This window comes from Ambystoma mexicanum, chromosome 7q (assembly GCF_040938575.1).
Source record: "Ambystoma mexicanum isolate Mex_15411 chromosome 7q, UKY_AmexF1_1, whole genome shotgun sequence".
Lineage (NCBI taxonomy): Eukaryota > Metazoa > Chordata > Amphibia > Caudata > Ambystomatidae > Ambystoma > Ambystoma mexicanum.
The window spans coordinates 619,638,659-619,653,435 of record NC_090941.1 but is presented as its reverse complement, the minus strand read 5'-3'; the positions used below and the strand labels follow the sequence as shown (position 1 = coordinate 619,653,435).

The 14,777-nt window shown below is 43.5% G+C and overlaps 1 protein-coding gene across 2 annotated transcripts in view; it reads right to left on the bottom strand.

Annotated features, from left to right (window-relative positions):
• The window catches only part of LOC138528522 (probable tRNA methyltransferase 9B), a 380,721-nt gene that overhangs the window by 140,963 nt on the left and 224,981 nt on the right, over positions 1-14,777 (bottom strand). The window contains exon 3 of one of the 2 annotated variants that reach the window (XM_069640257.1): positions 5,538-5,743. In XM_069640257.1, coding sequence (XP_069496358.1) covers positions 5,538-5,691 — 154 coding nt within the window. In that variant the 5' untranslated portion in view covers positions 5,692-5,743. The remainder of the gene's footprint in view (positions 1-5,537; positions 5,744-14,777) is intronic. The other variant, XM_069640258.1, reaches the window with a different exon arrangement.

The following is a 14,777-nucleotide window of genomic DNA, read 5'->3' as shown; positions in this document are numbered from 1 at the left end:
ATCTACCACTAGACAGCCCTAAACAAACACCACGCATACAGCATTTAAAGGCTTCCCACGTGTTCGCCATACTGCTCTCTTCCGAGCGATTCTCCATTACAAAATAGTTTGCTTCTGAAACAATCCGCTCCAAAATATCATCATCCAATAAGATAGAGGTGTTCAGTGTCCATGAGAAACTGCTTTTACACTGAAACTTAAGACTCAAATGCATCTCAACAGGAGCATGATCACTCAATAAAATATTACCAATACCACTAGAGACAATATTTTCCGACACATTCCCACCAGTAAAAATCATGTCTAGTCTAGAAAACACACCATGCGCACTACAAAAGAAACTGTATTGACGTTTGTCCAGGTTCTCCAGATGCCACATATCTTTCAAATTGTGTTCCTCTAAGAGTGATCTAAGCGCCTGATGAAGATCACAACGCAGCACACACCTGACCTGACTTCTATTTAGCATAGGATCAATTACCGTATTGAAGTCCACACCAAGGAGAATATTATAATTATTCAAATATAAAAGGGTTTGTGCCACCGTTCTAAAACAGGAGCCATCGTCCACTGTAGGAGCATACACATTGCAGAGAGTCAACAATTCCCCCTGAATCTCAACCAACAAGGCAATCATCCTACCATCCTTATCTGCACACTCCTTTAAAATTTTAATAGGCAGCTTCTTCCGAAACAAGATGGCCACGCCCCTTGACCTTGATGAAAAGGAAGAGCTATAAGCATAACCAACCCACTCCTTTTCCAACCTAGAGATTTCATCCGTCAAAATATGGGTCTCCTGTAAGAAACAGATGACAGCATGCATGTCCTGTAACATGTGGAACACTTTCTTTTTCTTTAGCAAATTGTTGACCTCATTCACATTCCAAGAGACAATACAGAGATCATTGGAGGCACCACCAGTACATGAAGTCATCATTACACTACGTAGGTTTAAAACATCACAGCAGAAACTGAACAAAAACAAAAACTGAAGAAATAAAACACACTGAAATATAAACAAAAACAAAACAGAGTAAAAAACCAAAGAAGAGATAAGACTGCGAAGTCTATTCAGCCAATAAAACAATTGAAACAACATCCAGAACAATCCCCAGGACCCCTCCCCAGGCACTTATGTAACCATCACAAAGCATCAAAAAAGTATCCCTATCAAAAAAACACAAGTAAAAGTACATAAGCGAAACCCAAAAATAGAAAAACCTCCCTCCAAGAACCCCACCCCCAATAAAACCACAACAACATATGCCAGAAAAAGGTTGTCATCTCAACTTCAAAATATAGTATGCCGCCACTGAGCTGTTAAAGCAACCATCCCAGCACCAAAATATGAAGAAAGCCTCAGTCCCACCATCAAAATGGACCACCTCCCGGACAGAGGCAAAAAACCTGTAAAAGAATAAGTGAAAGCAGTGGATAATCCCATATATATGGTGCAACAAGGAGGCATGCAAAAATAGTGCCAGTTCCAGAACTAAAGTCATTGTTTAGTAATTGCGTGATACAAGTGGACATCCAGTTAAAGGTGAAACAAGTACAACTGTTACAAGAGCCACCAGTGAGCCCCCAAGGCATTCCACAGCAGCTGTAGATGATCAAGCTGCCAAAGTGCACTTGTCCGTGAGACCGCTGCAGGTGAGGGCCCAGCATGCAGTCCGCCGTGACAACGAACAAGAACCAAGTCCCACATAACGTTGCAACATCAGCCGGCTCATTGCACATACCCCACATCTCAGCACATTGATTGGGGGCCCGCTTGCAGTCCTCCCATGAATCCAGCTGCCCATAAGCCCTCCGCCACCGGGACCGCCCATCAGCATTCAAGCGTAGCTCCATATGCGGGCTCCTACTGATACGCGGCCGGCCCGTAACATGAAACAGGAACGAAGCGCCGGTCAGCTGACTGAAAACGTCATGCGTGCGCGGACGCATCACGCATCCCAAAGGCAAGGTCCTTTATGCAACCGATGCAGAAGTGGCACGGAGCGAGCACAGGCCCAAGCATGAAAAAGAATCCTGAGTAAGTCACAAAGCAACAAAATGAAGGCAGATGGCCAGAAGGAGTTCCAAAGCCTTTTTCAAAACGCTAAAAACGTTAACTGCCATCCCAAAGCGGCACCATTTTAAGAAGTCCAAAACATACAGCAACCATTGTAAAAACTTGAAAAGAGAACAAAAACTCCAAAAATAAACCCATGGGTGGTGGGGGTGTAAGCAGGTTCCAAGTCATTCCATAGAAAGAAGGCACAGGAAGGCCCCTCTTATATGTTTCCAACCATTCCAGTGCTAGCACAGAGTCTGAAGTGCTTTTGTCACCATCAGGAAAGGCAATAGTAAAGACATTATTCTTACTGAGAAAAGCTCTCAGCGTTAGTTGTCTGGCCAAATCTTTAGCTCCCCGAAAAGATCTCCTCAGGAGCAAGATTTCCTTAGGAAAGTCAGGATAAACAAAAACAGCTTTACCTTTGAAGGATGCATGATGCATTTCCTACTAGTCTTGCAGCTTTCATCAAGCGTTCCTTAGACCTGAGATTTAGAATGGAAACCAAAATATGTCTTGCTTTGTCCCCCAGGTGTTTACCAATCCTAAAGATGTTATCAATGTCTTCCAGCTTGATAGTAGTGCAATGAAAACTGTCTTTAAAAACTTGAAAAACCAAGGAAGGCAAGTCCTCATCATCACCAGCAGAATCCTCCACTCCAACCAATCTGATGTTTCTTGCCCTGATCCTTAACTCCAAATCCAAGCGCTGTTCTTTCTCCTTCTTCAAATCAGACCTCAGATTATTATAGGCTTGAAAGCTGCCTGCAATCTCAGAGCTCATAGTCAGAGAGGACTTTTCTAAATCTGTGACCCTGCCATCCAACTGTCCAGTTTTCAAATTAAGCTCAGCCATAGTAAGCTTAATATCACCAACATCTTGAGCCACCTGAAGAATAGTCTTGTAGACATCTGAAAGGCTTGGGGTATCCTCCATCACAGGAACCTGCTTAGATTTCTTTGAGGCAGTGTTTTCTGCTTCAATCTTTTTCTTGGAACTCATTACAATTTCTTTATAAATATCTTCAGGGAGAAGTCCAGAGCAGTTGAGTTAAGCTGCTACTCCACTGCCAGCCATTCTAGAATCCCCGTCTTTCTGCATTTTTAAGCACAGACGGCCTGGGAAGGACCAGCCCTGCCAGCCTGGTGTGCAAATGCCTCGTTTGCCAGCCCTCCCCCCTCCGTAAAATATATTCGTCAACCATCAAGAGTAAGTTGCTCATGGATTACTCTACTAATGTACAGCACCAGACTCCTGACTGCCCCTTCTACTGTTCATTTCCTTTATGTTTCTGTGCAACAAAAAAGAAATGTACCATGTACTGTGGACAATCCTGCGTATCCCCCATTAAAACTCTGCCTTAAAGTCTCCTCCCGGGGGCAGGAGAGGGCAGACTCTACCTGATCCCACACCTGGGGGTGGTGTACTGCGGGAGGATCACCTGGGGGGAGACTGGGCCCAGGGAGGTGGGGATATTTCGCAGGATGAGACAGTACATTTCAAGGGGAAGAATTTGTTTAACCCAAACTTAGAGGAGAAATTGGCATACTTTGATACATCTCAGCATCCCACTGAGGGTAAAAAGGTAAAATCTAGAGAAGCACTTCAATCTAGTGTTAAACCTAAAGAACCTATAAGTTATACCCCTAAAAATACATAATCTTCACAATACCAAAGGTATGCCAACAGGAGCGTAGAACCTGTGACTTTCTGCCCCAGTAGTCTCTAAAAAGGTTACGCATTCTAACTTATTTTTATAGCATCAAGGGAGACAAAGCAAGAAGTCTAAAAATTGATACTTTTCTCAATGGACTGCATGTCCCAGAATCCTCAGGTACTGTGAAGAAATGAGGGCTAAAGAGACATGCAGGAGCTCAGGTCAAGCATTCAATCCCAATAGCTTTTGGTAGGGTCAGGCAATTAGTTCTAAGGGCCTGTACTTGAAACCAAATAATCCACCTGAGGGCATAAAAGGCTGCTACAGGGAGGAGCAGTAGAAAGAAGCTGGAGTAGGAGCTGGAAGGTTGGCATTAGCAGAAGTAGAACCAGAGCACAAGGCTTGCATTTCACATGGATGTGTGACCACAGAAGGGACGCCAGAGTAGAGGAAGGGCAGATTTCACCTGCAAGTTCTGAGTTGGTCCTATGCTCACAAACCCGGTTTGCTGTGGCAGCATTGGCAGAGACTGGAACAAACAGGCAGTCTTTCCAGGTGCGCCTAATTGCTATGAATGCAGAGCTGAAGTTGTGCATCCACCCAAGGGCCATGTGCAGAAGCAAGCCGAGGGAACCTGGAGAGTAGAAGTCTCTGCATTGATTATGCCGGATCTGAAAACACCCATGCAGCAGAGTGATGTGGGTCTCAAGAGTGCCTGCAGCAGTAGTAGTTGAAGAAACCAAGCCGGGAAGTAGAAGAAGCCCGCAGTCGCAGTGATTGTGAAGTCAGGAAAGAGAAGCTCTGTACTCCAAATCAACCAAACTACCTTGCCGGTAACAGTAGCCAGCTTTATGGTCACTTGCGTGCATATTCAAGTGACAAAGTTGTTTGTAGGAGTGGGAAGTTATTAACAAGGGAATTGTAACATGCTGAAATGATCAAAGCTGTGACAATCTTGTATTGTGAAAGCCTTTACTTTTCCCATTATTAAGTATAACGCGATGCTGAGCGGTCACATGGCTCTTCTTAACACAGAGAACGCTGCCGTTAAATCTGCTGAATCTTAATTGATTATCCCAAAATGTTACAAGCACAGTGTTAACATCTGAATAAGTTGTGCATGATACAAGACATACCCAGGACAAGTAGGTCATCCAAGACACTGGTTGTTTGATAACCTTTCATGCATGTTTTCATGTTTCTTTAAATGTGCATGTTGTTTAGTGTGAGGTTAATATTGTGAATGCTAGAAGGGTTTCCCTTAGATCCTAGACTAGGTAGGGAATGCCCAGGTACAGTAGGTTTAATTAGGGTATATTGTTTAAAAATAAAATGTTGAACCTTGAGAAAACTTAACAATCTTCAGTCTCACACATTGCTGACCCCCCACAATACCCTCAAGCAACACATCTGCAAATGGTTCAGCCATTTCGATTGGACTCATTGGTCTAAAGACATTGGTTATAGGGACACATCTTTAGAAGCTTTCAAAACAACTTTAAGTGTATTTGGTATAAACCAAGTAAGATTTTGCAGGAATTTGCTGTTTCTTTGATGTTTTTTCAACCCACATTCCGCAATATAGAAAAGGGCCAACCTCACATGGTCGAAAAGAACGTCGCAAGAGAAAAATATATCAAAAGATATATTTTGTCAACCTCCGAGACAACCAGTAAAGTTTGAGGAGTGACCTTTCACCTATTACTATTATGGTGTTAAAAAAGTAGAGCAGTTTTTATGATACACTGACATCCAAATGTTGGTGTGCAAAGCAACACTGTGATCCTGATGAAAAGCAAAACCATGATCTAACTTACCAATATCTGCAATCAAGCTTCCAGGCTCCTGGGCTAGTAGGAACTCTTGTACTTTAGGCCACGCTCTGTAGCGAGCATCACTGAAGTAAGGAGCAATCTTCTCATACACGCTATGAACATGGTCCCTTTCCAGGACACTCGCCTCCTTCTCCATGGCAAAATGTTGGGAATCGTCATTTAAGCTACTTCATTTCTATAAACCTAAACTGAAAAATAATAGAATTTTATCACTCGGACAAACGCACACTAAAAAAGAAAAAGATATGCATTACAAACACAAAGGAATCTTCTAACTATATATATGATGACCACAATTATCTAAAGTAGTCAGCTGGACATAATTTGACACATTTTAATATCACTGGGCTGCCAACCAACATACCATCGAACATGAGGAGAATAAATCGTTTTTTATATCTGAGGTAGTTCTTTCTCTGGACCATCATTTTCATGGCTCCCACAACTTCTAGCATTTTCCCTAGGTTAAGGAGTATAGCCACACCCCCATCAACAAATTCCCTAATCCTTGATCAACAAAGTGCACTATTTGCCAACGTGAGATATTGGAAGGAAGAGAAAAAGGGAGGGAGAGAGCTAGGGAGGGGAGAGAGTTTGAGGTTGGGAAAGTGGAAAGGATGTGGTCTGTAGAGGCCCACGATTGTAATGAGGGGAAATACTCTGATAGGACTGTGTATGCTTAGTTATGCCTTTCATCCCTTGCTAGGCTACATTATGCCTTGCTGTATAGGTCCTGATTATTTGCTCCACACTAATATGATTACCACTCTACCTTTTACTATACTTAACCAAGTATTGCGATTCTGCCAGGTGGGATTCACTACCATGTGTCACTAATTTTACTACAGTGTGTCCCACTGTTACTGGAGTTTTGGTTTCTGGTGTCCCACTGATTGCACCCCCTCTCCTGCAAATACAGAATAATAATCAGTAAAAACAGGAAAATATTCACGACAAAAAATAAAAAGTAAAATAATGTAAAAAACAATGGACACAGGAGCCTGCCTCCTGCTTCTCCTCACACAAGTCCATGGATATTTTCGGATCATTTATACTAGGACACAAATGCCACTCAAATATTGCTGCCTAATATGAAGAGAAACATTGTAAAAATGCATCTTTTAATTGGAAGAACTAATATGTGCAAAGAAGTAGCTTTGTCTGTTTTAGAGTTAAAGTATATGTTCACTTATGTAAAAATATCCACATTTGGAATGGGAATAATTTGCTTACTCCCTAAAGAAATTAGGTTTAACCATTAATTTGGGTAGGACGAAGATTGTGGCGATTGCCAGAAAAGGACCGAGTCGCTCGGGGGTTGACACCAGTCTAGGTACGATTAGTTTTGTGCAGTCATACCCGTACTTAGGGCTGGAATTTGATGGCCAGCCTAAATACAACCTGATAATTGCCCAAAAAAAAAAGAGAAGCCAAACTCCTTACGTTACAGGCCTGTGAATTTGCCAAGGGGACGGCAGGGTACAGTATGGCTGGTATTATAAAGCTTTACCAACAATGCTTTGTCCCAGCCACCATGTACGGCCTAGAGGCATTGGCAATGCAGGATCTGAATTGGTTGAATATACTAGAGGGTCAATACTGGCGATCAGTGCTAGGCATTGGTCTGTCTTGTTCCATGCAATTCTTAAGACTGGAACTGGGTTTGACCTCTCTTAGAGGCATGGCATTGCGTGCCCGAGGAGCTTTTTACTTGAAGGCTCTCACTGCAGCGGCTTGCAAACTGCTCTCAAAGGTGGGTAGCAATTTTGAAGCTGAAAAGGCCCCCTGTGGACTTAATTATGAGCAATTAAATGAGTCCCTATTTCTGGACATAGACTGGTCTTATTCTAATAAAAGAACGTTGCCCTTTGTACATCTTAAAACATCTTTTATGCACAAAATGAACAGATGGGACTGGAATCAGAATTATGTACACTTGGCCTCCCTGAAAGGGTATGAGGTGGTTTCACATGTTATCTACAGTTACAGGAAGTCTCAGCACTATCTGATGCTTTGCCCTGATCCTGAGGTGCGTCAAAGCGCACCAACCAACTACAGGTACTCATGGTAGTGGGCCCTCGCTTGGGCATTTTGCCTAAAGATAGGTGTTGACGTATCTGTAGGATAGTGGGTAACCTGGAAACAACTAGACATGTTTTGACCCAGTGCCCTCAACTTGGTCCTACAAACATGTGTATGCTGGGTGGACGGGTGCATAATTATGAAGCTATTAAGGGAGAAGTCTTCTCGGATTATTGTTTAAATTCAGATACCATTGGAATCCAGGTGGCACTATATAGGGTATGGCTACATGTCAAAAGTATGTTACCTAAGCTGACTTATGATAAAGAGCTTGGGGGGCGGGGGGAAGAGTAAGAATAAGATCAAGAACAAGAAGAGTAGTAGTATTATTATCTGCGCCCTGACATTGCTACTGCAAACATTTCTGGGGATGGATGTATAGCACACCCTTTCATTATTATTTTTTAGTATTTTAACACTATTAGCATTGTTAGTATTATGATTATTACCTCTGTGACCATCATATTATTTTATGTATGACCATTTGTAATTAAGTAGTAATGATTGTATACATTTAGTAGATTGAATGATTTGTGTGTTTTTGGGTAAACTTTTTTTTGTGTAAAGTTCAGATTTTGGACTAATTCACAATAGAAATTATTACTAAAGAAATTATTGTACTAAACAAATACAAAAAAATAGGCTATAAAACACTGCCAATGTAAAATCGTATCTGAAATCGTGCTTTAGAGTAAAGTATTTAGAGAGACGGTAGGCTGGGTTTAGTGCTCAGGGCTGGTTCAGAGTGGGGAGTTCAGTTTGAATTGGGTATATTAAGACTAGGTCGGAGTAGTTACAGTTTGATTAGAGCTCTAGATGACATTAAAGAATTACTGAGGGGGCATGACACTTGACTTTTTTATAGGAGTGAAAAAAAAAGACATTTTATTTCCCATTCCAGCCCACAAAAATAACTCCAGAGGGAGATATGTAATTTTTACTGGGCCAGAAGAACTTGTTAATTGTAAGGAGTTGGCTCAATCTACTGCATCTAAAACTGCCATTCACCCTCAGTGTCAAAGTTGGTTCAGAACTGGTGTTTTATTATGGAAAATTAACATTCACCCTATGGATTTCACATTTCATTTTCAGAACTCTACTTAGAGTGGACATCTGCTGATGTTTTTTGGAGGCGTCTTCTGATTTCCAGGCTTTCACCAAATAATTTGTGCGCTCAAGTCTAAAGACTAAGTCCGAAAGGCAGAATATGCATGTGCCTTAAACAGCCATGCCACGATTTGTTTGGGATGTAACCCATTACAAGTGTTCATGAATATCAACTTGAAGGAACCAAAGCCTTGGTTTATATATAGTGTACTCGCATTCATTCTTGCTAAGAATCGCTTGTGCTTATTCCCATTATCACTCCTTTAATATCGAAAGGTCTATCCTTCATTAATAGAGATTCCCACATGCTACCTGGGACAATCCTGCCTTGAAAAAGACCTGTGTACGGGTCAAAACTCAGGATTGCTGTACTTCTTACACATTTATGATTTCTTGAAAAGGTCAATATGGTCTCATGAATTCTTACTACTCAGTTGGGAGGACACATTAAATCATAGTCACAAATAACATTATTCCTTGCGCGTTGTTGTCTTAGGTAATTAGTTTTCATTGCTTCTAAAGACAAATGTTGGTGAGATAATTCTAGACTGAAGTTGGAAAAGCCAGAGAAGAAACCTTAGCCAACCAACCATCTAGATGGGGTAGACCTGAATCCATTTGTGTGCGTTTTTTGCCACGTACACTGCATGGTTATTTGTTACCCCCGGGGTTAGGGGCCAGCATAGTAAGGCCCATTGTAGGAACAATTATAGATAGTATTGAGAAATCCAAAACGAATGTGCGAGTGAATTGGTACAGTCAGCTGCAACGCTATTGTGACATTGTGCCTGAGCAATAATATATATGGGATACATTACTCACCGTAATCGTATTTCTGATGCTTGTAGCTGCTTAGATTCACATGCTATGCAAATGCTGACATCTAGTGGAAGCTGCAGAGTATTACAGTTGTTTTCGAAACTCAGGGCGTGCCAGTAATATTATCCCTAGTGCGACGTCCACTGTACCCATAGTCCTTCACGCATCAAGGTCCCTCAGATTGTTTTGTTCTGACATGAGGTTGCATGAAGTGTAGCGTGAGTACAGATGTATCAAAGCAGATCTATAACAGAAAGCTCATAACATCTATGCACCTTCTTGCAGGGGAGGAAGGGTGGGTGCATGTGAATCTAAGCAGATACAAGCATCAGAAATACAATTACGGTGAGTAATGTATACCTTCTGAGGCTTGTGGAATCTGCTTAGATCACATGCTATGCATAGATTAGCAAGCAGTATTAGGAGAAGGTGGTGGGTTGTGAGAAGGAGCAGCGGCAAAAAGATGTTTTAGAACCACTTTTCTCACCTGTGTCACTGCTTTGGAATGTGCGTCAATGCAATAGTGGCGAGTGAAGGTGTGTACTGAGCTCCATGTAGCTCCTTTGCAAATGCGGTCTAAGGGGACATTTAGGATAAAAGCCAGAATTGCTCCTGTGCTCCATGGGGAGTGAGCTCTTGGTGTGAAAGGCAGCGTCTTATTTGATAATAAATAGCATAATTGTATACATTTGACTATCCATCTGGAGATGGCATTCTCCTTCTCTGCCTGTTGCTATGGAGACAAACAGTTGATCTGTTTTCCTAAGCGGCCTGGTCTTGTCTATATAGTAGAGGACCGCTCTCCTCACATCTAGTGTGTGGAGTTTGCTGAGCTAGTTGGATTCTGAAAGAAAGCCGGAAGCTCAATGGATTGGTTCACGTAATTTAGAAATGAATTTAGGAGAGAACCTAGGACGCGTACGTAAAACCAATTTATCTTTATAGATAAAAAAGAAAGGGTCCTGCACTAACAATGTTTGCAATTCACTAGCTCTTTTTATGGAAGTAATAGCCACTAAGAAGGCAGTTTTGTATGTCAGGTGTTTAAAACTTGATTGATGCATAGGCTTGAAAGGGGGTCCCATGAGCTTTGCTAGTACCGCATTCAGATCCCATCCTGGCGGGGGTTTGAAATGGAGGGCGGAGTCTAACTCCCTCCGTGAATGCCTTAATGACTGGCCCTTTCCACCACAATACTTTACTTTGAGAGGTGGTATAGGCCGATACAGCTGCCAGGTGGACCTTTATTGAGTTCAATACTAACCCAGAATCTAACAAGTGGAGCATATAATTTAGAACGTGTGAAGGGGTACATTCTATGGGGTTTATTTTTTTTGACTGGCACCAAATTACAAATCTTTCCCACTTGTCGAAATAGCAGTGCCTAGTGTTTGGTTTTCGTGCCTCCTTGAGGATATCCATACACCGCTGTGGTAGATTAAGGTGTCCGAACTCTATGACGTGAGGAGCCATGCTGGCAAGTTCATTGAGTGTGGCTGTGGGTGCACCGCTGTTTCCCCGTGTTGGGTTGACAGGTCGGTTAGGTATGGGAGCTTGATATGATAGGTTATTTAGAACGCGTTTAATACCCTGAGGTTTCTAAGCACAGACCGGGGGATCAAACTTGTGTTGTTCTGTGACGTCTTGCTTCCAAGGTGAGCACATTGCCACCGAGCCATCCTCCCAAGACGAGATGATGAGATCGCACATCGCCAGTTTGCACATATGTGGCTACCATGCTGGTCTTCACCCACACAGGAGCAACTAGGATGAGCGTCATCTGTTCCCTGTGCATCTTGTTCACTATTCTGCTCATTAAGGGTGTCGGAGGTGTGTGGGGGGGGGAGCGTAAGCACATTTTCCTCACCAGCTCATCCATAAGGCATTCCCCTTGGAGTCTGGCTGGGGGAACCTGGACGCAAAGTCTGGGCATTGCTTGTTTTCTCCTGTAGCGAACAAGTCTAGTGTGGGGTAACCACACTGAGAGAAGATGTGGTCTAAAACGCTTGAGTCTAGTTGCCATTCGTGTTCCTCTTTTAGGGGATCTCTGCTCAGAGAGTCTGCTAGAGTGTTGAGCACCCCTGGAACTTGTTGGGAGGATAGGGACATCCCCCGTCTCAGTGCCCATTTCCATATTTTCTGCGCCAACTTGGACAGACTTGAAAAGTGTGTGCCCCCCTGTTTGTTGATGCAGAACATCGCAGTTGTGCTGTCCGTTAGAACCTGAAATGCTTGGTTTGATGGTTGTATTTCAAAGGCTTGCAGTGCTTTGAGTACTGCTAGTAGTTTCAGCATTTTGATATGGTTCTGTGATGTGACTCCACAGACCATATGCTGTGGGGGTGAAGGTAATGAGTCCCCAGCCCCGAGAGCGACACGTCTGTTGTGACAATCGCTTGCGCTTCTGGATCGTGGAAGGGTTTTCCCTTTAACAGATTTTCCCTTGACCACCAGCATAGGCTTTGTACTGGTGTTGGTGAAACGTCCACTAGATCGTCCCACTGACCACTTCCTAGAGACCATTGTTTCGCCAACCACTCCTGCATTTGTCGCATGCACAGACGTGTGGGTGGGACTAGGTATATGCACGATGCCATCATGCCTAGCAAAAAGCAGTGCTTTGCGTACGCTTATCTGGAGACCGGCTTGATGCTGGGGTATTTGCCAAAGCATGTTCTGCACTCTTTCCATGGATGGAAAGGCTAAGCCTGTTCTTTTATCTAATACAGCTTCTAGGAACTGTTTGATGTGTTTGGTACAAGAATTGACTTTTTCTCGTTTATCGAGAAGCCCAATTGGAAGAGAAGATCTATGGTTCTTTGCGTGTTTTGTTTGCAAAGAGTGGAGTTTCTCCTGTGATCAGCCAGTCGTCCAGGTAGGGGTACACTGGGATTGCTTCCCTACGCAAGTGCGCCACCACCACCACCAGTACCTTGGTGAATACCCTTGGAGCTGATGCTATTCCAAAGGGTAGTACCTTGAATTGGTAGTGCTGGTTTGCTTTTTTGAACCGCAAGAGTTTTCTGTGCCCTGGGAGCATTGAAATATGAAAATAATCATCTTTCATATCCAATGTTGCCATGTAGTCCCCCCCCATTCTAGCAGGGGAATTACTTCTTGTAGAAATGTCATGCAGACCTTTTGTGGCTTTACTTAAGTGTTTGCAGGGCGTAAGTCTAATACTGGGTGCATGGTTAGATCTTTTTTTGGCTCAAGGAAGTATGTTGAATAAATACCATCGTTTACCTCGTTGGATGGCACAATCTCGATGGCGTCCTTAAGAAGCAGCGCATTGACTTCTTCTATCAAGATGAGTTGTTCTTCTCTTGATGTCTTCCTTTTGCGTGGGGGTTGGTTTGATGGTGTTTCTAGGAGTTCCACGCAATAACCTCCCACTACCGTAGATAACATCCACTTGTCCATGGTTATTCCCTCCCATGTGTGGGTGAAGTTTGAAATCCATCCCCCTACTGGGGAAGCATTGGAGGGGACCAGTAGCGGGATGTCATTGTTTGGGAGGTGCCCCTCCAACCCTGGAAGTGGAGGATCTGCCCCGGCCACGGGACCTGCGCTGGTCTCTTGGATAGCCCTAGGACGCTTGACCCTGGTTGGTGTTTGTCCATATCCGGAGCCTCTTTGGGAGCTTTGGTCGCGAAAGCGATGAAAATTGTTCCCGCCCCTTTGCCCAGTTTGTTTATTGGTAAATTGCCCAAGGGATTCGAGTGCATCATGCTCCTCTTTGGCTGACTTCAGATCATCCTCCACCGCTTTGCCGAACAGTACATTAGGTCCCACCGGCATGTTGAGCAACGTTGCCTTTGTCTCCAGTTTAAAGCCGGACTGGCCAAGCCAAGCATCGCCCTTGAGAATGGTCCCTTCTGCAATTATGCGACCGGCATTGTCTGCAGTGTCAAGGTTGTTTTTTAGTAGGCTGCTGGTAGTGGCCTTGCCTTCAGCTGCTACAAGGGCAAGTTTAGATCTTAGAGGCTCTGGAGCAGAGTCGATAAGGGCTGTAATTTCGTCCCATTTATTGCAGTCATAGCTCGCCAGCAGATTGGAATTGTTGGCGATCCTAGCTTGGAATGCTGCTGAGGTTGCAATCTTTCTACCCATGATATATAGCTTCTTGTTCTTCTTGTCTGGGGGAGCTTCCGAAGAGGCCAAAGGTGTACCAGCCCTCTTCCGGGAAGTTGTGACAACCAGTGAATCTGGCCTAAATTGTCCTCTGATATACAAGGGATCAGATGGTGCCGGGCGGTATAGATTCTCTATTCGCAAATTGACTGCCCTGGTTTGATTGGGCGTTTCAAGTGAGGGTTGGATCCCCCTTTGAACTGACTTTAAAATAGGTATACTGGGTGACAGCTTTTTTGTCCCCTAGGATATCCTCGACAAAATCTTTGTCTCGCCGAGTTTCATGAGCCTCAATCCCGAAGTGCTCAGCTGCTTTGAGTAAGCGGTCATTAAACAAGGGCTAATTATCCACTGGGAATTCGGGTAAAGGGGAATCTTGAGGAACTGGAGAGTCTATAGTATAAACCTCTGACTCCGTCATTATCCTCCCCATCATCATCCTCATCATAGTATTGATCCTCCTCCTGATCCCCTTCTGTGTCTGCATGCATATCATAAAGGTCAGCAAAAGTGCGAGAGCTCTTTGTTGGAGGCTGGGATGGAGCTAGGAGCCGAGTAGTGGAAGACCGGGGCTGAGAGCTCGAGGCATGATCAGTGGGAGGTGTTATTTTGTACACTTTCTAAGGCATGAGGGCTCTCTTCAAAGAAATTTGCAAAGAAAGTCATTCTAGACATCACTATGTCCTCTGTTGACCATTTGGCTTTGCTGGGGATGACTCCAGGGTAAGGTACAGTATGTGTGTGGTTTGTAAGTAGGTCCTTATTGTGTAGGGCCTCACTTAATGGACCCTCCCCCTCCTCTTAAGGGACAGTTACAGTCTCCTTGGGGTAGACTCTACTCTAGGGGCCCTATCTCTTTTATGATTAGAGCTCTTAGAGGAAGATTTTGTGGAATTAGAATCTTTAATAAGGCTCTCTGGGGCATGATTTTTTTAAATCAGGTACGATAACCCTGAATCTTTAGACTTCGGTTGCAGATTTCCAATTTCGGCATGATATTTGTGATGTCATCTTTGATGTTATGGGTGTTAGTCCTAGCAGTGCACGGTGGTGAGGCGAGTTATAGTTGCTTAGCTTAGC